Raw genomic sequence first — 15,668 nt, 5'->3', positions numbered from 1 at the left:
GAGACATACTGCCATGTCTGATTGATCACTGTTGTAGGGGGAAGCCTTTTAGAAGCTCAGGTTTAGGAAAGCTCAGTCCAGGACACACTGTAACATAGGAATGTTTGGTGAACTTTCTTGTTAGAGTGCTCTCATTGACATGGGACCTGAACTTGGTCCTTGCATGCTTCCCAGGACAGCCATTGGAGCCCTTGTCTCCTGTTGTATGTACCAAACTTCAAGGCCGCTTCCTGCACCCAGCAGCAATTCAGACTTCTGACAGCTATGGATCATTCTTCCTAGTTGAGACAACCTTTTACATTCAGCCCCAAGTTCCCCCAATGGTTGTGCCAGAATTCCATCCAAACTTAACAAATAAACATCTGCTTTCTCCCTTAAGCCTCACACCTCTGTGGCCAAGCCATCTTTGGGCACTAGACAACAAGAAGGCCAATTTCACTGGAGTGTTACAACCTGAGACATCCCGGCTGCTTCTTTGGGGTCTGTGTGCTATATTGCACTAGAGCTCAGTCACTGTCCCAAGTGACTGCAGGGAGCTTTCTGCCTGGAACAGCGCACTTTCAACTCCACCTCTGTAATTGCCAAGGCACTGTGAAACAATGATGCATGCAAAAACCAGCCCGCTGGTCTTTCTATTCTTAAGAAGATGGAGGACCAGCTCCACATCTCCAGTAACCACGTTATGGATGGAAGCGTTGGAATCGTTCAGTTTTTATGGACTGTCTCTCAAATAAGAAAAATTCCTTACTATTAATTGTAGTTTTGTTATCTGTTATCCACGTACAGATTTGTTACCTATTTTCCTCCCCACCTCCATCTTTAGATCTCTTTTCTGATACTTCCATTGCTAAATATCACCACAGAATACTGCTGTTTTGTAATTACGTTTGTGCTTGAGAGGGAAGATGGAGCATGTGTGCCCCCTCTGGGTACTGCTTTGGTAAAAACAGGTCTGGCTCGAGGGTTTGCTGTGCAACTGTGCATGGCGTAAATGAACGTATCTGCAGTAATACATATCCAGGAGCCACATTCACTGAAAGTAACCTTTCTTCTTTGGCTGCTTAGCACTTCCCTCTGCCTGTCCTTTGGGAATACCACTGGCTTGTGCCTCAGAATCCAGAAGACTGACAGTGAAACTGTAGCCAAGCCACGTGTAGGAGGACAAGGAGGATATCTTGGACACTGTTAAGACTTGACTAGCAAAACAAATAATAACAGGAAAAAAATGAGAAAAAAAAGAAAAAGAAATAAGAAACAAATAAAAAAAAAAGCATACCAAAATTCAAGGCTGGTCAGTATCTGTGTATGTGTGTCTGTGTATGTGGATCTGTGTATGTGGATCTGTCAGCCCCTACCACAGACTCCAGGCTGGATGAGGATGCACACGGTATGAGGGACTGACAGTCAGGTACAGCTATTGCCTCGATATATTTTGTTTCTGCGTCAAGACAAAGTAATACAGCAAATGGGTGACACGAACCACAGCGCACAGCAATATTTTGGTAATTATTTTTCTCTCATGCCAGAGCCATAGAAGAATCAAACTGAAGGAAAAGTGACAGTGGTGCTGTCTAGGGGCATGGGTTAGGAGACGTGGCCACTCTACCTGCCAAGCTGCAATTCAGATGCCAAGTTCTCGAGCCTTACCACATGCAATGCTCATTTCCCCAACCCTGGGTACCTGGACACTGGCATGGGTTGCCCCGTGAGGCTGTGGATGCCCCCACCCTTGAGGCACTCAAGGCCAGGCTGGATGGGGCTGTGAGCATCCTGGTGTAGAGGGGGGTGTCCCTGCCTATAGCAGGGGTTGGACCTACATGATCTTAAATGTCCCTTCCAACCCAAACCATTCCATGTTTGATTCCCTATGGAAAAACAGCACCCGCTGATATTCATTGATGATCGCTAACACTGACGGAGACCAAACAGTGGATATGAGTGCAGCGCTGTGTTTCAATATTGGCGACAGCTACATGAAAGCCACATTACAGCTGGCCACGCAAGTGTTTACATGCGCAGCATTCAGCCTCTTCTTCATTCGACCCCAAAGGACCCCCCAGCAAACTACCACCATTACCCCATCCAACCCCCCCTTCCATCCAGTTCCGGCACTTAAATGTGACGTCACACACGAATCCCCGCCTCTTCCCTCTTCCCACTGGCTCTGCAGGCGCAGCCCCTCCCCCTGACGTCACTCGATGTGCGCCCACTCGGTGGGCCGCAACCCTACGCACGTGTTGCCGCCATGAGCTGCCCGGTGACGTGCGCCGCTTGGGTGCACCGCGGCGTTGCCAAGGAGACGCCGGACAAGGTGGGGGTGGGATGGGGTGGGGCTGAGGGACCCCCTGAGGGATCCTCGGTCCTCCCCCCTCCTCACGGCGCCGTGTGTCCGCCCGCAGGTGCAGCTCAGCCGGGAGGAGTTGAGGCGGCTCGTCGGGGAGGCCCGCGGCAGGCTGCAGTGAGCGGGGAGCTCGGGACGGGGGGCGGCCGGGAGGCGGGCAGCCCGGGGTGCTGGGGGGGACGGAAGGAGGTGGAATCACCTTAAGTGTTCGGGAGAGCTGTTAAGATTGGAGAAGACCTCCAGCTTAATCCAAACATCGGCCCATCCCCACCATGCCCACTGACCACGTCCCTCAGTGCCACATCCACACGGCTCTGGAACAGCTCCAGGGACGGTGACTGCACCACCTCCCTGGGCAGCCTGTGCCACTGCAGCACCGCTCTTATGGAGAAGAAGGGAAGGGAGAAATTAGACACGTACAGATGTACAGAGTACAGGTAGAAATAATTCTGTTCACAAGAAGAGGATGAGAGAAATGATTTAGACACACTTACTTATATATATATATATTTTTTGGAGGAACTCTTTTGGAGTCACACATTGTTACAGAATAACAGAATATCCTGAGTTGGAAGGGACAGTAAGAACCGCTAGAATCCAGATCCTGTCTCCAAATGGCACCACACAACAGCCAAACCCAACGTCTGAGAGCACTGTCCAGACACTCCTTGAACTCCAGCACTTGGGGCCATGCCCACCGCCCTGTGGTGCAGCCCCTGTCCCTGCCCCCCAGCTGCCCCTCCCCTGGCACAGCTCCATGCCGTTCCCTCGGGCCCTGTCGCTGTCACACAGAGCAGAGCTCAGCGCTGCCCCTCCGCTCCCTGTGAGGAGCTGCAGCCACCATCAGGCCTCCATCAGCTCCTCTGCTCTGTGCTGAGCTAACCCAACACCCTGAGCCGCTCCTCACACACCTTGTCCTACAGACCCTTCACCATCTTTGTCAGAACTCCTCTTGATGCTTGATCCTCTTGATGCTTGCTAATAGTTGTCAGGAAAATATACAAGAAAAAGACTTCATCACAATTCTCAGGCAGCCTGAGAGAACAGTGACTTGTATTTCAGGGGGAGGTAGGAAGGGAGTGCATAGATTTCCAAGTGACTGGCATAAAGGTTGTAATACAGTCTGTGTGAGCAGCCAGGGCTCTGTGTGCTGAAGCCTTGCTGGCAGGCTGCTGAGTGGTCTCCCAGAAGCGTTCTGTCTGGGTTGCTCAGGGGATGTGTCTTTAAACAGGGAGGGCTCTGATGGCAGTGATGAAGAAGATCAGGGCCAGCCAGCGGATGGCATGGATGTTGCCATTGCTGACAGGGCTGAGTCGCCTCCTGACAATGAAGAGCAGGAGGAAAGCGCTGAAAAGCTGACTGATGATGAGCTGGCTGAGTATGATTTAGACAAGTATGATGAAGAGGAAGATGGAGGTAAGAGAAACTGAAACATCAGATACGTGTTGTAAGCTATTTCTTCACTTCTTTTTGTGCTTAGGACATAAGCGCGTTAAAGCCATGTAGCGCTTAGTTTAAAGTGCTGGAAATTCACATTTTGAATTCTTTGCTTGTCTGAATTTAGAAAGTGATTTAATGGGTGAAATAACTCCATGTCCTGCACCTTGCTGCCAGCACTGGGTCGTGTTGGAAAAGGGCTGTTGCTCCCTCTGCTGCTGCATTGGAGCAGAGCAGCACTGAGCAGTGGAGCTGCATGAAGCTGATGTAGCCCAATCCTGGTATTTTACCACGCGTGGGGCAGTGCTGGAGTTTCTGACTGGGTGATCATTGACACGGATGAGGAATATTCTGAAATTCCCACGTAGGTGATACCAAACTTGGAGAGACTTTGGCTGGTCTGGCAGTGTATGGGAGCAACGATCAGGATCCTTATATCACTCTGAAAAACACCGTAAGTACTGTAAAAGATGTTAAATATCTGAAACGGCAGAAACTCAGAATTCAGTTAGATTTTAGTGTTCCTTCCAGACAGATGAACCCAGGCTAGTTTAGAAAACAACTAAAATGCAAAGTAATCGTGTCGAATCAGCATTGTGGCTTGAAGAAATACAGCCATGTTGTTGTTCTTGGTGTTTACTGCCATCACTGTCGAAGAGTTAAGTACTGTACAGCATTAATTGGACCCGTTCAGAGAGTTGCAATACTCAACAGAATGCAAATATCAAAAAATACTTGGAGTGAATGAAAAAGGAATTATTGAAAGCTTGCTGCGCGGTGCCCTAAAGGTCTCCTATGCGTTGTTTATATGAAGGATGGCAGTCTGTGTAAGGCTACTGACTTTAATATGCAGTTCCTAGTTTTCCGTTAACAAAAATTCCCTGCATGCCTTCCATTCCTCAGTAACAATGAGAACTGGATGGAGGCTACATCTGTCCTGGTGCAGCTGAATGCCAGTATAGCTGCAGGCAGTACTTCTCTGCAGCTATTTTCCAGTATGTGGACAATGTATTAATGTTCCGGGAATTGCTTCCTGCAGTGTGAGGAGCTGCACCTCAGTGTACTCACTGTGCAGGGTGTCGTGGCATGAGAAGAGGCAAAGGGAAATGAAGCTACAAAAGTGGGATTCTGCCGGTGATTTTCTTTTCGGTGATGGGTTGCATCTTGTTTAGCTCAAAAGGTGGTTTCATGTGTGGTAATGAAACCTTCCTCTAAATCCAACTACGTCCACGTAAACGCCGTCTCTGTAGCATTCAGAGCTACATTCAGCCTCCCCATGACAGAACCTGGTTCTGCCTTTCTGCACTTACCACTGTATGATGCTTTTGGGTGGGTGGGCTGTAGGGCGCTGGTTGTTTACTGTAACAGATTCAGCCTTTAGAACTCGTGCAGTTGTGCGTGTGCGCTCTTTGCTTAACATGTGTTGGCCTCTCCTTTTTGCTGTTCAGGATCAATACGAACAGGAGGACTTTTTGATTAAGCCCAACGACAATCTGGTCCTTTGTGGCAGAGTTGATAAAGACTACTGTAGTTTGGAGGTCCATGGTAAGTAATGTGGGATTTGTGCCTTACAGAGAAACCTCCTGTTTTTTTTTTCCATGTGGCTGTGTAGAAGATGAGGTTGTTTTTTGGAGTCTTCAGCTTCCTCCAAAGCGAAAACTGTTCATCTGTTACCTAATTTCCCATGTTACTGAATCTGGATTTACTGATTCTATGAAATGAATGTTTCAACCTTCGTTACTGTCCCCACGTGTAGGAAATGGTGATTGTGGGTACAGAGCAATTATATTGGAGCGGTTCTTTAAACAAAGACATTGTAACGTCTGAATTTTGCTAATATTTCACTTGGTATCTGAATTACACAGGAGAGAGTCAGTTACTTCTGTAGGATTTTGTAAGCTGTAACATTAGTACTTTGAGGCTGTGGCTTCTACTTGGGAGCTCTGAACATATTGGAAGTTGGCGTTCCAGGTCTCCTTTGGAATTTAGTGCCATGTCTTCTTTCTGCAGAGATGAGCTGACTTTGGTTGCTTGCTTTTCCTCTTCGCTGATGTCACATACATCTTTTTCAGTTTATAATCACGAAGAAGACTCATTTTATGTACATCACGATATCATCTTGCCCGCTTATCCTCTGAGTTTGGAGTGGTTGAATTTTGATCCTAACCCTGAGGAGTCATCAGGTAAACGACAAAGGATACTGTAATTGTCCAATAGAACTGTTTGTACTTGAAAAGCATGTAAATATGATGTCGTTACTGAGTAATTCCATCCACTGAAACTTAAGAAATAAGCCCAAGATGTTAAGAGAGAAAAACTGAATATCTTTCCTTTTTGATAAGTGTCCTTAGTGATGCTGGCTTAACAAGCGGTGCAACTAAGATATTGGCTTAATGAGAAATAATGAAGTTATTGTTAATTAGCGGAACAAAGCAAACTCTAATCTGTTTTTTGACGTTTGCAAGTGAAGGGTTTCAGAGTCACTATGGCACAGCACGGTTGCAACATTTATATATGTTTATGTTTTTAGGAACGTTTTTTCCTGTGGTGCTTTAATAGGGCTCATTTAAACAGCGGCACATACTGAAGGGGAAGTGCACTTAAGAGCACATCAGTTATTTCTCTGGCAGTGCCTGCTTTCAGCTGTTCTAAACTCCTCCTTGTCAGTTATAATAACCAAAAAGTGTTCTGATAGAAAATTCTGGTGCATAAACAGAAACTTTACTTAAAGAAATACGCAGCAGCTGGGTGCCAAAGGTGCTGTTTTATAACTCTGAACGTGATTGCGTTTGTTATTGGTTTGTCTTGTGTGTGTGCAGGAAATTATGTTGCAGTGGGTAACATGACCCCAGTTATTGATATCTGGGACCTTGATATAGTGGACTGCTTAGAACCTGTCTTTTCTCTTGGGAGCAAAAAGGAGAAAAAGAAGAAAAAGAAAGGAAAGAAAGTAAGTGTTGATTGAATGGAGGAAACTTTGAGCAAGGATAATATTCTTACTGCTGTCCTGCAATGGAAAAAATGAAAGTGTAGGTAGTCAGGTTTAATCCCCTCTGTTGTGTTGAAGGATGATGTCTAGACGGGTTATAGAAGATAATGTCCTGGTTGTATACAGGGGGCTGAAACTGCTATTTGCCTGTGACTCAGGGAGTTGAAAAGGCGTTGAGCAATAAAGGACAAGGTTTACTCTAATAAAACACAGCTAGTTTGGATTCACCTCTGTCAGCTTTATCCATCTGAAACTGAAGCATGTTTAAAGTAGTCATCGAGATAATACAGCATGTGTACATAGAGGCACGTCCAGAGAGTGACTGAGGTATCAGAATTGCTATTAAAGATAACCCATTTGGAAATGCTGCTTCAGCTTGAAACACTCATTGCTCTGCCTTCAAAGCTTAACCATTTAAAATTAGGATTTGTAGGAGCTGGTCATTAAAGGAGCAGAAGTGCAGTTGGTGGGGAAAAGATGGAAGTGCCAGGAGAGTTTAGGGAGAAGCTGAAAAAGCTGCACGTTAGGTGGTGGAAATGAAATTTCTTCTTCTGTAGCCTGAAGGAAATACCTGGTTCTGTGAGCTCTCCTGCTGTGGATGGAGCAGTCTGAGAGCTGGGGTAAGAGGAAGTGCTACCAGAAGCCTCGTTGCAGCTAGTAAGAATGATTTAATAAGTGCAGCTGTCTGTGAAGGCACTGAAGAGTTCGTAATAGTGTGTTGTGCTGTTTGATTTCCATTGAAGCTGTAATGTTCTGAAGTCTGTGCTGTATCTGCCTGTGCAGGGTTCATCTCAGGAAGGGGCAGTGGAAGGACACACTGATGCTGTGATGGATCTCTCATGGAATAAACAAAGCAGGTAAAGGACTATTTGAACAACAGTGCTTGGGTACACATTGGCACAGTTATTTAGGCATGCTTTACTCACTAATTCAGAGCCTTCTGAGGCGTAGTGCTGAACTTGAAAGCAGTTCTGAAATGAATCAGTTCTCAAAAATGTTTGCCCTGTAAAAAATAAAAAGACAAACCAAATTGGGACACCAGATTTCTTCTTTACTTTTTAAAATAAGTGTTTATATACTGCTGCAGATAGCTTCTATTTCCAAGTTGTCCAGATGAGGTCAGGACAACTAAGGTGGTTCCAAGCCATTCAATAAAGCAGCTGCATTTAAGTCAGACAGACAAACTGGAATAGCACAAAGTCTGGGCCAGTCTGTCAGTGACCTAAAACAGCATCTGAGCAGATAGAGGACTACTTCTTCATTGAAGGTAGTCCTTGCTGTGTATTATTTTCCTTTGGCTTTTGCCCTAGAGCTGTGAAGAGAAAAGACTGTAAAAGCCCTCATAGCACCGCTGTAGACACACCTCTGACCTGAGGGAATTACTGTTGCCTGAATGAGTTAGCAAGAAAGTAGTGCTGTTGAAGGAACACAAAGTGGGCACATCTAAGGGGAGAGGTTAAGGATGATGTGCAGGCTGGAATAAAGAAGCCACTCGGTATTGCTTATAATGAATCAACTATTAAAGGATCCTTAGGATGGGCCTTGAAACTGTCCCAGTGATAGATTTATGTATTTATTTTTATTTTTCCTGCTGTCAAATTCTCTGAAGACTCACGCAATCAGTTCTGCATTCTCTGATCAGCAGGTGTCAGCCTTTACTTAAAGCTCCTTGTTATCTAGGCACCCAAGGAGGAAGCACCCTCATAGATATTCAATAAACATGCAGAAGTTGTGCTCTCGCAGTGTGTTGTCTGTTGATCTTGAATGATGCACACGCACAGTGTGGTATCGTTCCATCAGTCTGACTCAGACGTAACTTTCATATTACTTAGAGGCGATTGTCTTGTGATAGAGATAAGTCACAAAATTACAGCTACAAGAGTTAAAGTGTCTTCAGTGTACAGTGCAGTAATATGCTGGGTTATGAACTCTGTGATGCTGGTTTTCAGGAAATAAAGGCTGTATGGTGTTGGGTCTTTGTTAGTTGTATAAACGCTCAGATACTGGAGAGCTGGGTTTTTTGTTAAGAATAGATTTGTCTGGCTCTTGGCTGCAAGCATATGCCTACAGACTGAAGTTGCATTAATGCTGAAAAATACCATCTTCACGTCAAACAGAGGGAAGTGCTCCAAGCCTTTCTCACTGTTTTGCTCAGGAAGCCTTCTGGTAAATTATATTTTTAAGCGTTGTGGGGAGAAAATGCTAGCAGATCTTTACTTGTAACTCTATAGACCAGTGTACTTGTGAGTGCCCCATCCCTGGAGATGCTCAAGGCCAGGTTGGATGGGGCCCTGGGCAGCCTGAGCTAATGGGGGGCAGCCCTGTCCTTGGCAAGGGGTTGACACCAGGTGGGCTTTGAGGTCCCTTTCAGCCCAAGCCATTCGTGATTCTATGATACTTGATCTCCACATCAGATTTTCTGCATGTGTAGGATTTCTGACCATTATTAGGTTTTGTCTCTAAGACTTTTTTTTTTTTAAACCTGATCTTTTGGCTTATTATCAGGAATGTTTTGGCAAGTGCTTCTGCTGACAGCACTGTGATTTTGTGGGATATGTCTGTGGGCAAACCGGCAGCCAGCCTGACACTGCACACAGACAAGGTACGTAATAATGAATGTGTTTATTTCAGTGTAAAGCACAGAGAAGAAAACACTGCAGTTTCTGTGTAGCTGCTCAGCGCTGAACACTTTACAGCAGCAGCTCTGTGGTTTTCCAACCAACTGTGCAGAATTCTTTATGTTTCTGAATCGGTTGTTTTTGCAGACAACACTGGTTTCAAAGTGTTAATTAACTTATCCATTAGAAAATCATGGGAGACCTATAGCAGTTTCCTGGTTTTGTTGTTGTGTAAAAGCCCAGGAGGTTGGGGATCTAATAGTGCTGCTATGAAGCTTCAAAAAACAGGTCTCTGAGCATAGATCAAACTAAGCTTTGCTTAACGAAACAATGAGTATTGCCTATAGTTTGTTCTAGGTAAGAAAGGTTTAAAGTAAGCAGTACCAAAATTCCATAGTGATGGATAATTGGGAAATGAATTAATCTTGTAATTAGAATGTGGAAGTTAGTTCTTCATAGCTATAACTTTGTTTTGCTTTTAGCAAAGTCAGTGCCTTTGACAAACTCATGATTGTGTTGTTCTTTTACTTCTTCATCTTACATTTTTAACACTTGGGGCAGAATGGAGGTATGTGATTCAGTTCACTTAAGAGACATCTGAATATCGGAACACTTCATAGGAGTTGTTAGGGGGAGGTGTTGTTGGGTTTTTGTTTGTTTTGGGGCTTTTATTGTGTGCAGTGTTTATCCAAAGGCAGTCCCTGTGTATGTGTTCTGTCTTCAGAAAACGTTTAGATGTTGTACTGAGGGATGTGGTTTAGTGGGAGGTACCGGAGATAGGTAGATAATTGGGCTGGATGATCTTAGAGGTCTTTTCCAACCTTGGTGATTCCCTGATTCTATCTCAATGCTTATTCTTTAATAAAATCTCCTGTCACCTAGGTCCAGACGTTGCAGTTTCATCCCTTTGAAACCCAGACCCTCATTTCTGGATCTTACGATAAGTATGTCACGGTGACTTTTTTAAATGCCATGCTTAGCCCAGTATTAATGCCCAACTTTAGCCCATTAATTTGCCTGAGGTTTTCTTTTAATTTGCTTTTAAGAGTGCCGGATTTGAGTAAAGTTGTTATTTCTTTCCAGTAAATTAGCCAGGTTTGTACATGGCCAAAATACAGCTTTCCTTCCGTCTTTCTCAGCTTAGCCAAATATTTTAACCATCTGGACTGAAATTTTCTGTGCCAGGCATCTGCTCCAAACTGAATTTACTTCTTCATTTGTCTTTATGTCTTTTCTGCAGTAGAAATGTACCTCTGCTCATCTCTGTGTAAACACCTCTGGGCTTTTCCAAGCTATAAGACTAGGCTGGGCTTTATGTTGTCTGGCTTTTGTTACATACTTGCCACGTTGGTGAAGAAAAACCCCATGTTGTTGGGAGCTGGATTCTGCCCACTTTCCTCCCCCGTAATCCTTCTGTAAAAACAAGAAAAAAGCATCCAGTCACTCAGACCAGCATCCTGATCCCTTGTTAGCAATCCCCTTGATTCCCTGGACACCTGCATACCAGTGCACTATCTGTAGACCAGCAGATGGCCTTTGTGGATTCCTCCTGTAAAGCATCCAGGGACCTTCTGTAGGTGCCAGTGGTAAAATGAACTTCACAGAGTTCTGTTATGATTTTGCTTATTTTTTCCTTTCCCGTCTGTTCTGCCATAGATCAGCTGTGCTGTACGACTGCAGAAGCCCACAAGATAACCATCGAATCTGGCGGTTTAGTGGTCAGGTTGAAAGAGTAACTTGGAATCATTTTTCACCTTGTAATTTCTTAGTGAGTATATGCTTTTCTCTTCTTGGCCTGTTGGCTGCTTCATTTAACCCGTGCTTTTGTATTTTCTCACAGTATGATTACACTTAACTTTGTGTAGGTCTGTGAGGCAGCTGTTAAACAGCTCCAAAGTTTGCACCAAGTTTAGAGACGAGAAACTCAGTGTTTTAGTGCTGAGCATAATGTCTGAGCTCAGTAGTGCAGCCATAGTCAATACAAAATGCAGTTAAAGAAATCTGTATACAGTTAAGATTTCCACACATGTCACTGCAGCGTAGCATATATACACGGAATAATTCAAGCTACAGATGTATGAAGTCTGACTTTGGAGGTGAAGAAATGTGTACAGGGGAACGTGTCTAGATAAGAAGCAGTTTGAGTCTGTCTCAGATGACAGGGGTTTGATAGAGAATGGGTGTTACTCCATAGAACATTTTTAAACAAATGACTATGGCGGTTTGTTTTCAAAGTATTGTGGTTTCCTTAGGCAAGCACAGAGGATGGCTTTGTGTACTGCCTGGATGCTCGCTCTGATAAGCCACTGTTTACTCTGAAGGCTCATGACGAAGAAGTATCAGGTAAATGACGCATGTGTTGTGTTTGCCCCGCTGGTAGGGCTTATCTGGAAGATATCTTCAGCTGATATGGCTGAGGTGGTGGTGATTCCTTGCTTAACGAAAAGATAAACTAGTGCATAGTAATAGTAAGTAGCTGATCCATGAAACAGTCTCTGCTGAGAACCACAGAATCCCGGGATGGCTTGAGTTGTAGGAAACCTTAAAGCCCACCCAGTCCTACCCCGTGCCATGGGCAGGGCTGCCACCCCCCAGCTCAGGCTGCCCAGGGCCCCATCCAACCTGGGCTTGAACCTCCAGGGATGGGGCACCCACAGCTTCTCTGGGTATCCTGTGCCAGTGCCTCACCGCCCTCTGAATGATACAATTCCTAATATCTAAATCTCCACTCTTTTTGTTTAAAACCATTGTAAGCAAAGTATTTTAACAACAGTGAACTCGTCTCAGTGAATATCATGAAAAATAAGCATTTCAAAACAGGCTTGTTCATCTAGGATATGTTCCCTTTGCTTTTTGGGGTGAGAAAGGACAAAAACTATGGAATCTGGTCCGGGACTATCAACTAGAACTTCTGTATCTGTAATATTTTATGCTGGCACTTCACTCTGATGGTGACTTAGATACGGCACATGGGAAGGTTTTCACGCTTTGCTTTAGACTCCTTAAATTATTTGACCAGCCTAGAAACTTCTAAAAAGCAACTTAAAGGAAGCACCTGATTATGTGCTCAGAATGAGATGTCAGTATGTCCCGTCATTGCAGATCACTGAAGAGATGGAGTTGAATGAAGAAAACTATCTGGGGAAGCCGAATTGATTATGTCAAGTGAGAAGCACAACTGCAGCTCTGCGGTTGCTGTTACTGTCATTACACTGATAGACAAAATAGGCCTACATGAAGTTTGCTCTCAAAAGGCTCTTCTGTCGCTGTAGGGAGCGGTGGTAGCGCAAAGCTGTCATTAACTTTTTGCTTTGTTTTGTTGGAACTGAGTTTAGTGTGCGAGGAATATTAGGTTTGTTCTGCTTTCACTCTAAGTGTATTCTTATCTCTGAAATGGTGATAGATTGATGCTCTTACAATGATGCGTTCGTATCTTCCAGGGCTACAACTAAGCAGTCAGGTCAAAGGGTGCCTCGTGACATCATCTGCTGACAAACACGTGAAAATCTGGGATATCCTGGGAGGCAAACCAAGTCTAATCCATTCCAGGGATATGAAAATGGTAATCTTTGATTACATTTCTTGCTTCCAAGAAGGTGTATATAAAACTGCTGAATCTGTTTTCTAATTTAAGTCTTGTTCTGTGGGATGTCTTTAAGAAACAACAACAAAAAACCCACATCTGTGTACTCTGGGTAAAACGTTCCTCATTACAATATTCAGTTCAAGATATAGTTGGCAGGCTGCCTTGAAGCCTGGATGTCAGATCAAGTGTTCTGCAGTAGAACGATTAGTTCTCCAGCATGCGTCTTTGAGCTTCAGAATGAATATGACTTCCTAAATGTGATTAACAGCTCTTCCAATGATTTTGTAGGGACGCAAAGTCAAGTTCCAAGAAACAAAGAGCTTACATTTGTTATAACTTGCCTGGCAAAAGTATTTTTAGATGATAAAATCATTTTAAGATGATATTTAAGGGAAAGAAAAACACCAAAAGACACTTTCTCCCTCCTTCCCAGGGTGTTCTCTTCTGCGCAGCTTGTTGCCCTGACTTCCCATTTGTTTTTGCCTTTGGAGGAGAGCGAGAAGGTCTGCGTGTCTGGGATATAAGCAGCATTTCTGCAGGTAACATGCTCATTTTCTGGGATCTTGAGGCTCTGCCCCCAGGGTGTATCTGTATATTCAGCTCGGAGTGTGACATGTTTAAACAAATACCCAAAGACTGAACGTTTTCACACTACCAGCTTAAACATATCTTCTTTTTCTTTCATCTTGGAGAGCTGTATTTGCCACAGCTTATTTTCTTGCAACTGAAATACAATACCTCATTTCTCACAGTCTTCCTTTTTTCTTAATGTTCCTGCTGTAAACAAGCACTGCACAGAAGTAAGGGCTGGTTTTGATCAGTTGTCTCAGTTGCATGTAGCTAAATGGTGTGAATTTTTTGAGGCTTATGAGAGCTCGATAAAACCCAGAGGGACGAAAACCAGTAATAAATAATTTAAACTGTTTTGCTCTACAAAACTCATCCATTTCACAGTGCTTCAGTAAGGAAATTACACACAGGGAAACATCTAGAGATTCACCGGGGGAGAAATACCGTGACTTGTAATTCAATTATCGTACACGGGGAAACAGATTGTTCTGACATATAAGCTTACAGCTCCCTGCTCTGGGTAATGGGGAAGGCTTTGAAACTGCATCAGGTGAGGATTTGCATTCTGTTGTATTTGCCTTGCTGTACTTGCTGCAGTGCTTTTGTCTCTGGGGAAGTAACATGTAGGCAATCCCTTACCTGTGTTGCAGTGAATGAAGTTTTTGGAAACAGAGAGAGACTTGTTCTGGCTGGCGCAAACTCTGCGACTTGCAGCTCCTTGGCTGGTAGTAGCAGCAACAGTTCAGAGACGGCAATGGAATCATGATGGACCGAACCTCACAAAGTCAAAGTAACTGAAGGGACTACAGCTCAGGTATATTCTAGCAGTTCCCCTCTTTGGAGACTGTTCGTGGGAGTGACTCATGTTGTGCAGACTGCAGGCTTCTTTATCTCAAAGAAACATGGACATAAAAGGCTGCGAGTTCTGCCTCTCTCACCAGCTTCAAAAGACCAAATCACTTCCATATGCTTGAGTTTACGATCCTTGAATTAGGGGCTGCTGGGTGCGGAGTTGATATACAAGATGAAATGGTCACCAGAAAAACATTCTGCTGCTGTCAGAGGTTTGTCCAATACTGCAAAGAAGGTGAATATCTCCGAATGGTGTTAAGGAACAACACTTCAGCCAGCAGTTGCGTAGCGTCAGACAGATGCTGGCTGAAATGGCAGCTGTAAATAGTCAGATAACGTCTGCTTAATTTGAGACTGGATTGACTAAAATTCTAATACAGATTTTTAGCTTTTTTTATATTTAAGTCGTTGTTTGTTTTTTTTTTCTCAAATCTGAAGAATATTTCTTGGGTAGTAAATTTGAGTCCCTGAGCAGAATCCTGAAATGTATCACTTGAGATCACCAAAATTAAACCACAAACGTCTCTGCTCTGTCCCACCATGACCGAGGGTTTCTATCCCCTGGTTCTCTTTAAGTCAGCGGTTAGGTTGACACTCAGTTGATTCATAGCAGCAGGAACCTCATTAAGGCTCCTCACATTTAAAAATGAGCACCAGCTGCCTTACTGTAGGCCAGAGGAAGTTAAATGGATACTCTTAACCCCTGTGAGGCGCTTCCCTTGCCATGTATTGGAAGGTGTTTATTCAAGGTGTTTATTAAGGCATTACTGCTGCAAAACCCCTTGGTATTAAAACAAGTGTGCCCACAGACAGTGGGGTCAGTGCACACGGTTTACAAGCTGCTAGTGCTGCTTTCCACCCCAGCTCATTGTAACTTCCTCTGGCCATTAGCAGACAAATGATTGACATGGACTGCCCTGGGAAGGAGGTAGGGCTATAGGTTTCTGTCCCAACCCTTGAAATAAGTGCCTGCTTCTAACTCCAGCTTCAGCAGGCTCTTTCCGACATAAATGAGTCTATGATTCCAGTTCAGCTGTTCCCAGGCTGGTGCCATGTGTTCAGAATGGCTCTGCAGGAACCAACAAACATTTCTGCCCCATTCTGCCAGGCCCCAGTGAATGGGCTTATGAATCTGAAGAAGGTGAAAGCACCACAGCCACCTCTGGTCATGTGCTCTGCACTGAAAAGCTGCAAGCTTTTCCAAGCTTTCATTTGAAATAAATGCTTCATGTTAAACTCCTTGAGGGTAGTTGTTTCTTTGCCTCTGTAATTACT

General features: G+C 44.3%; 1 protein-coding gene across 2 annotated transcripts; it reads left to right on the top strand.

Annotated features, from left to right (window-relative positions):
- Positions 1 to 2,199: 2,199 nt before the first annotated feature.
- Positions 2,200 to 15,636, top strand: PWP1 (PWP1 homolog, endonuclein). Of its 2 annotated transcripts, XM_072334978.1 has the most exons (15): positions 2,200 to 2,311; positions 2,400 to 2,458; positions 3,573 to 3,757; positions 4,147 to 4,232; positions 5,227 to 5,323; positions 5,851 to 5,961; positions 6,598 to 6,728; positions 7,551 to 7,624; positions 9,273 to 9,369; positions 10,268 to 10,329; positions 11,042 to 11,153; positions 11,638 to 11,728; positions 12,826 to 12,947; positions 13,405 to 13,510; positions 14,192 to 15,636. In XM_072334978.1, exons 1-15 carry the CDS (start codon positions 2,246 to 2,248, stop codon positions 14,305 to 14,307), a joined length of 1,515 nt encoding a protein of 504 aa, XP_072191079.1. In that variant the 5' UTR covers positions 2,200 to 2,245; the 3' UTR covers positions 14,308 to 15,636. The 2 variants fall into 2 exon arrangements, with proteins under 2 accessions (XP_072191079.1, XP_072191087.1); XM_072334986.1 differs by lacking the exon at positions 3,573 to 3,757 and having other exon boundaries at positions 2,221 to 2,311.
- The last annotated feature ends 32 nt before the right edge of the window (positions 15,637 to 15,668 follow it).

This window comes from Excalfactoria chinensis, chromosome 1 (genome assembly GCF_039878825.1).
Source record: "Excalfactoria chinensis isolate bCotChi1 chromosome 1, bCotChi1.hap2, whole genome shotgun sequence".
NCBI classification, from domain to species: domain Eukaryota; kingdom Metazoa; phylum Chordata; class Aves; order Galliformes; family Phasianidae; genus Excalfactoria; species Excalfactoria chinensis.
This window is presented reverse-complemented; position numbering and strand designations above follow the sequence as displayed.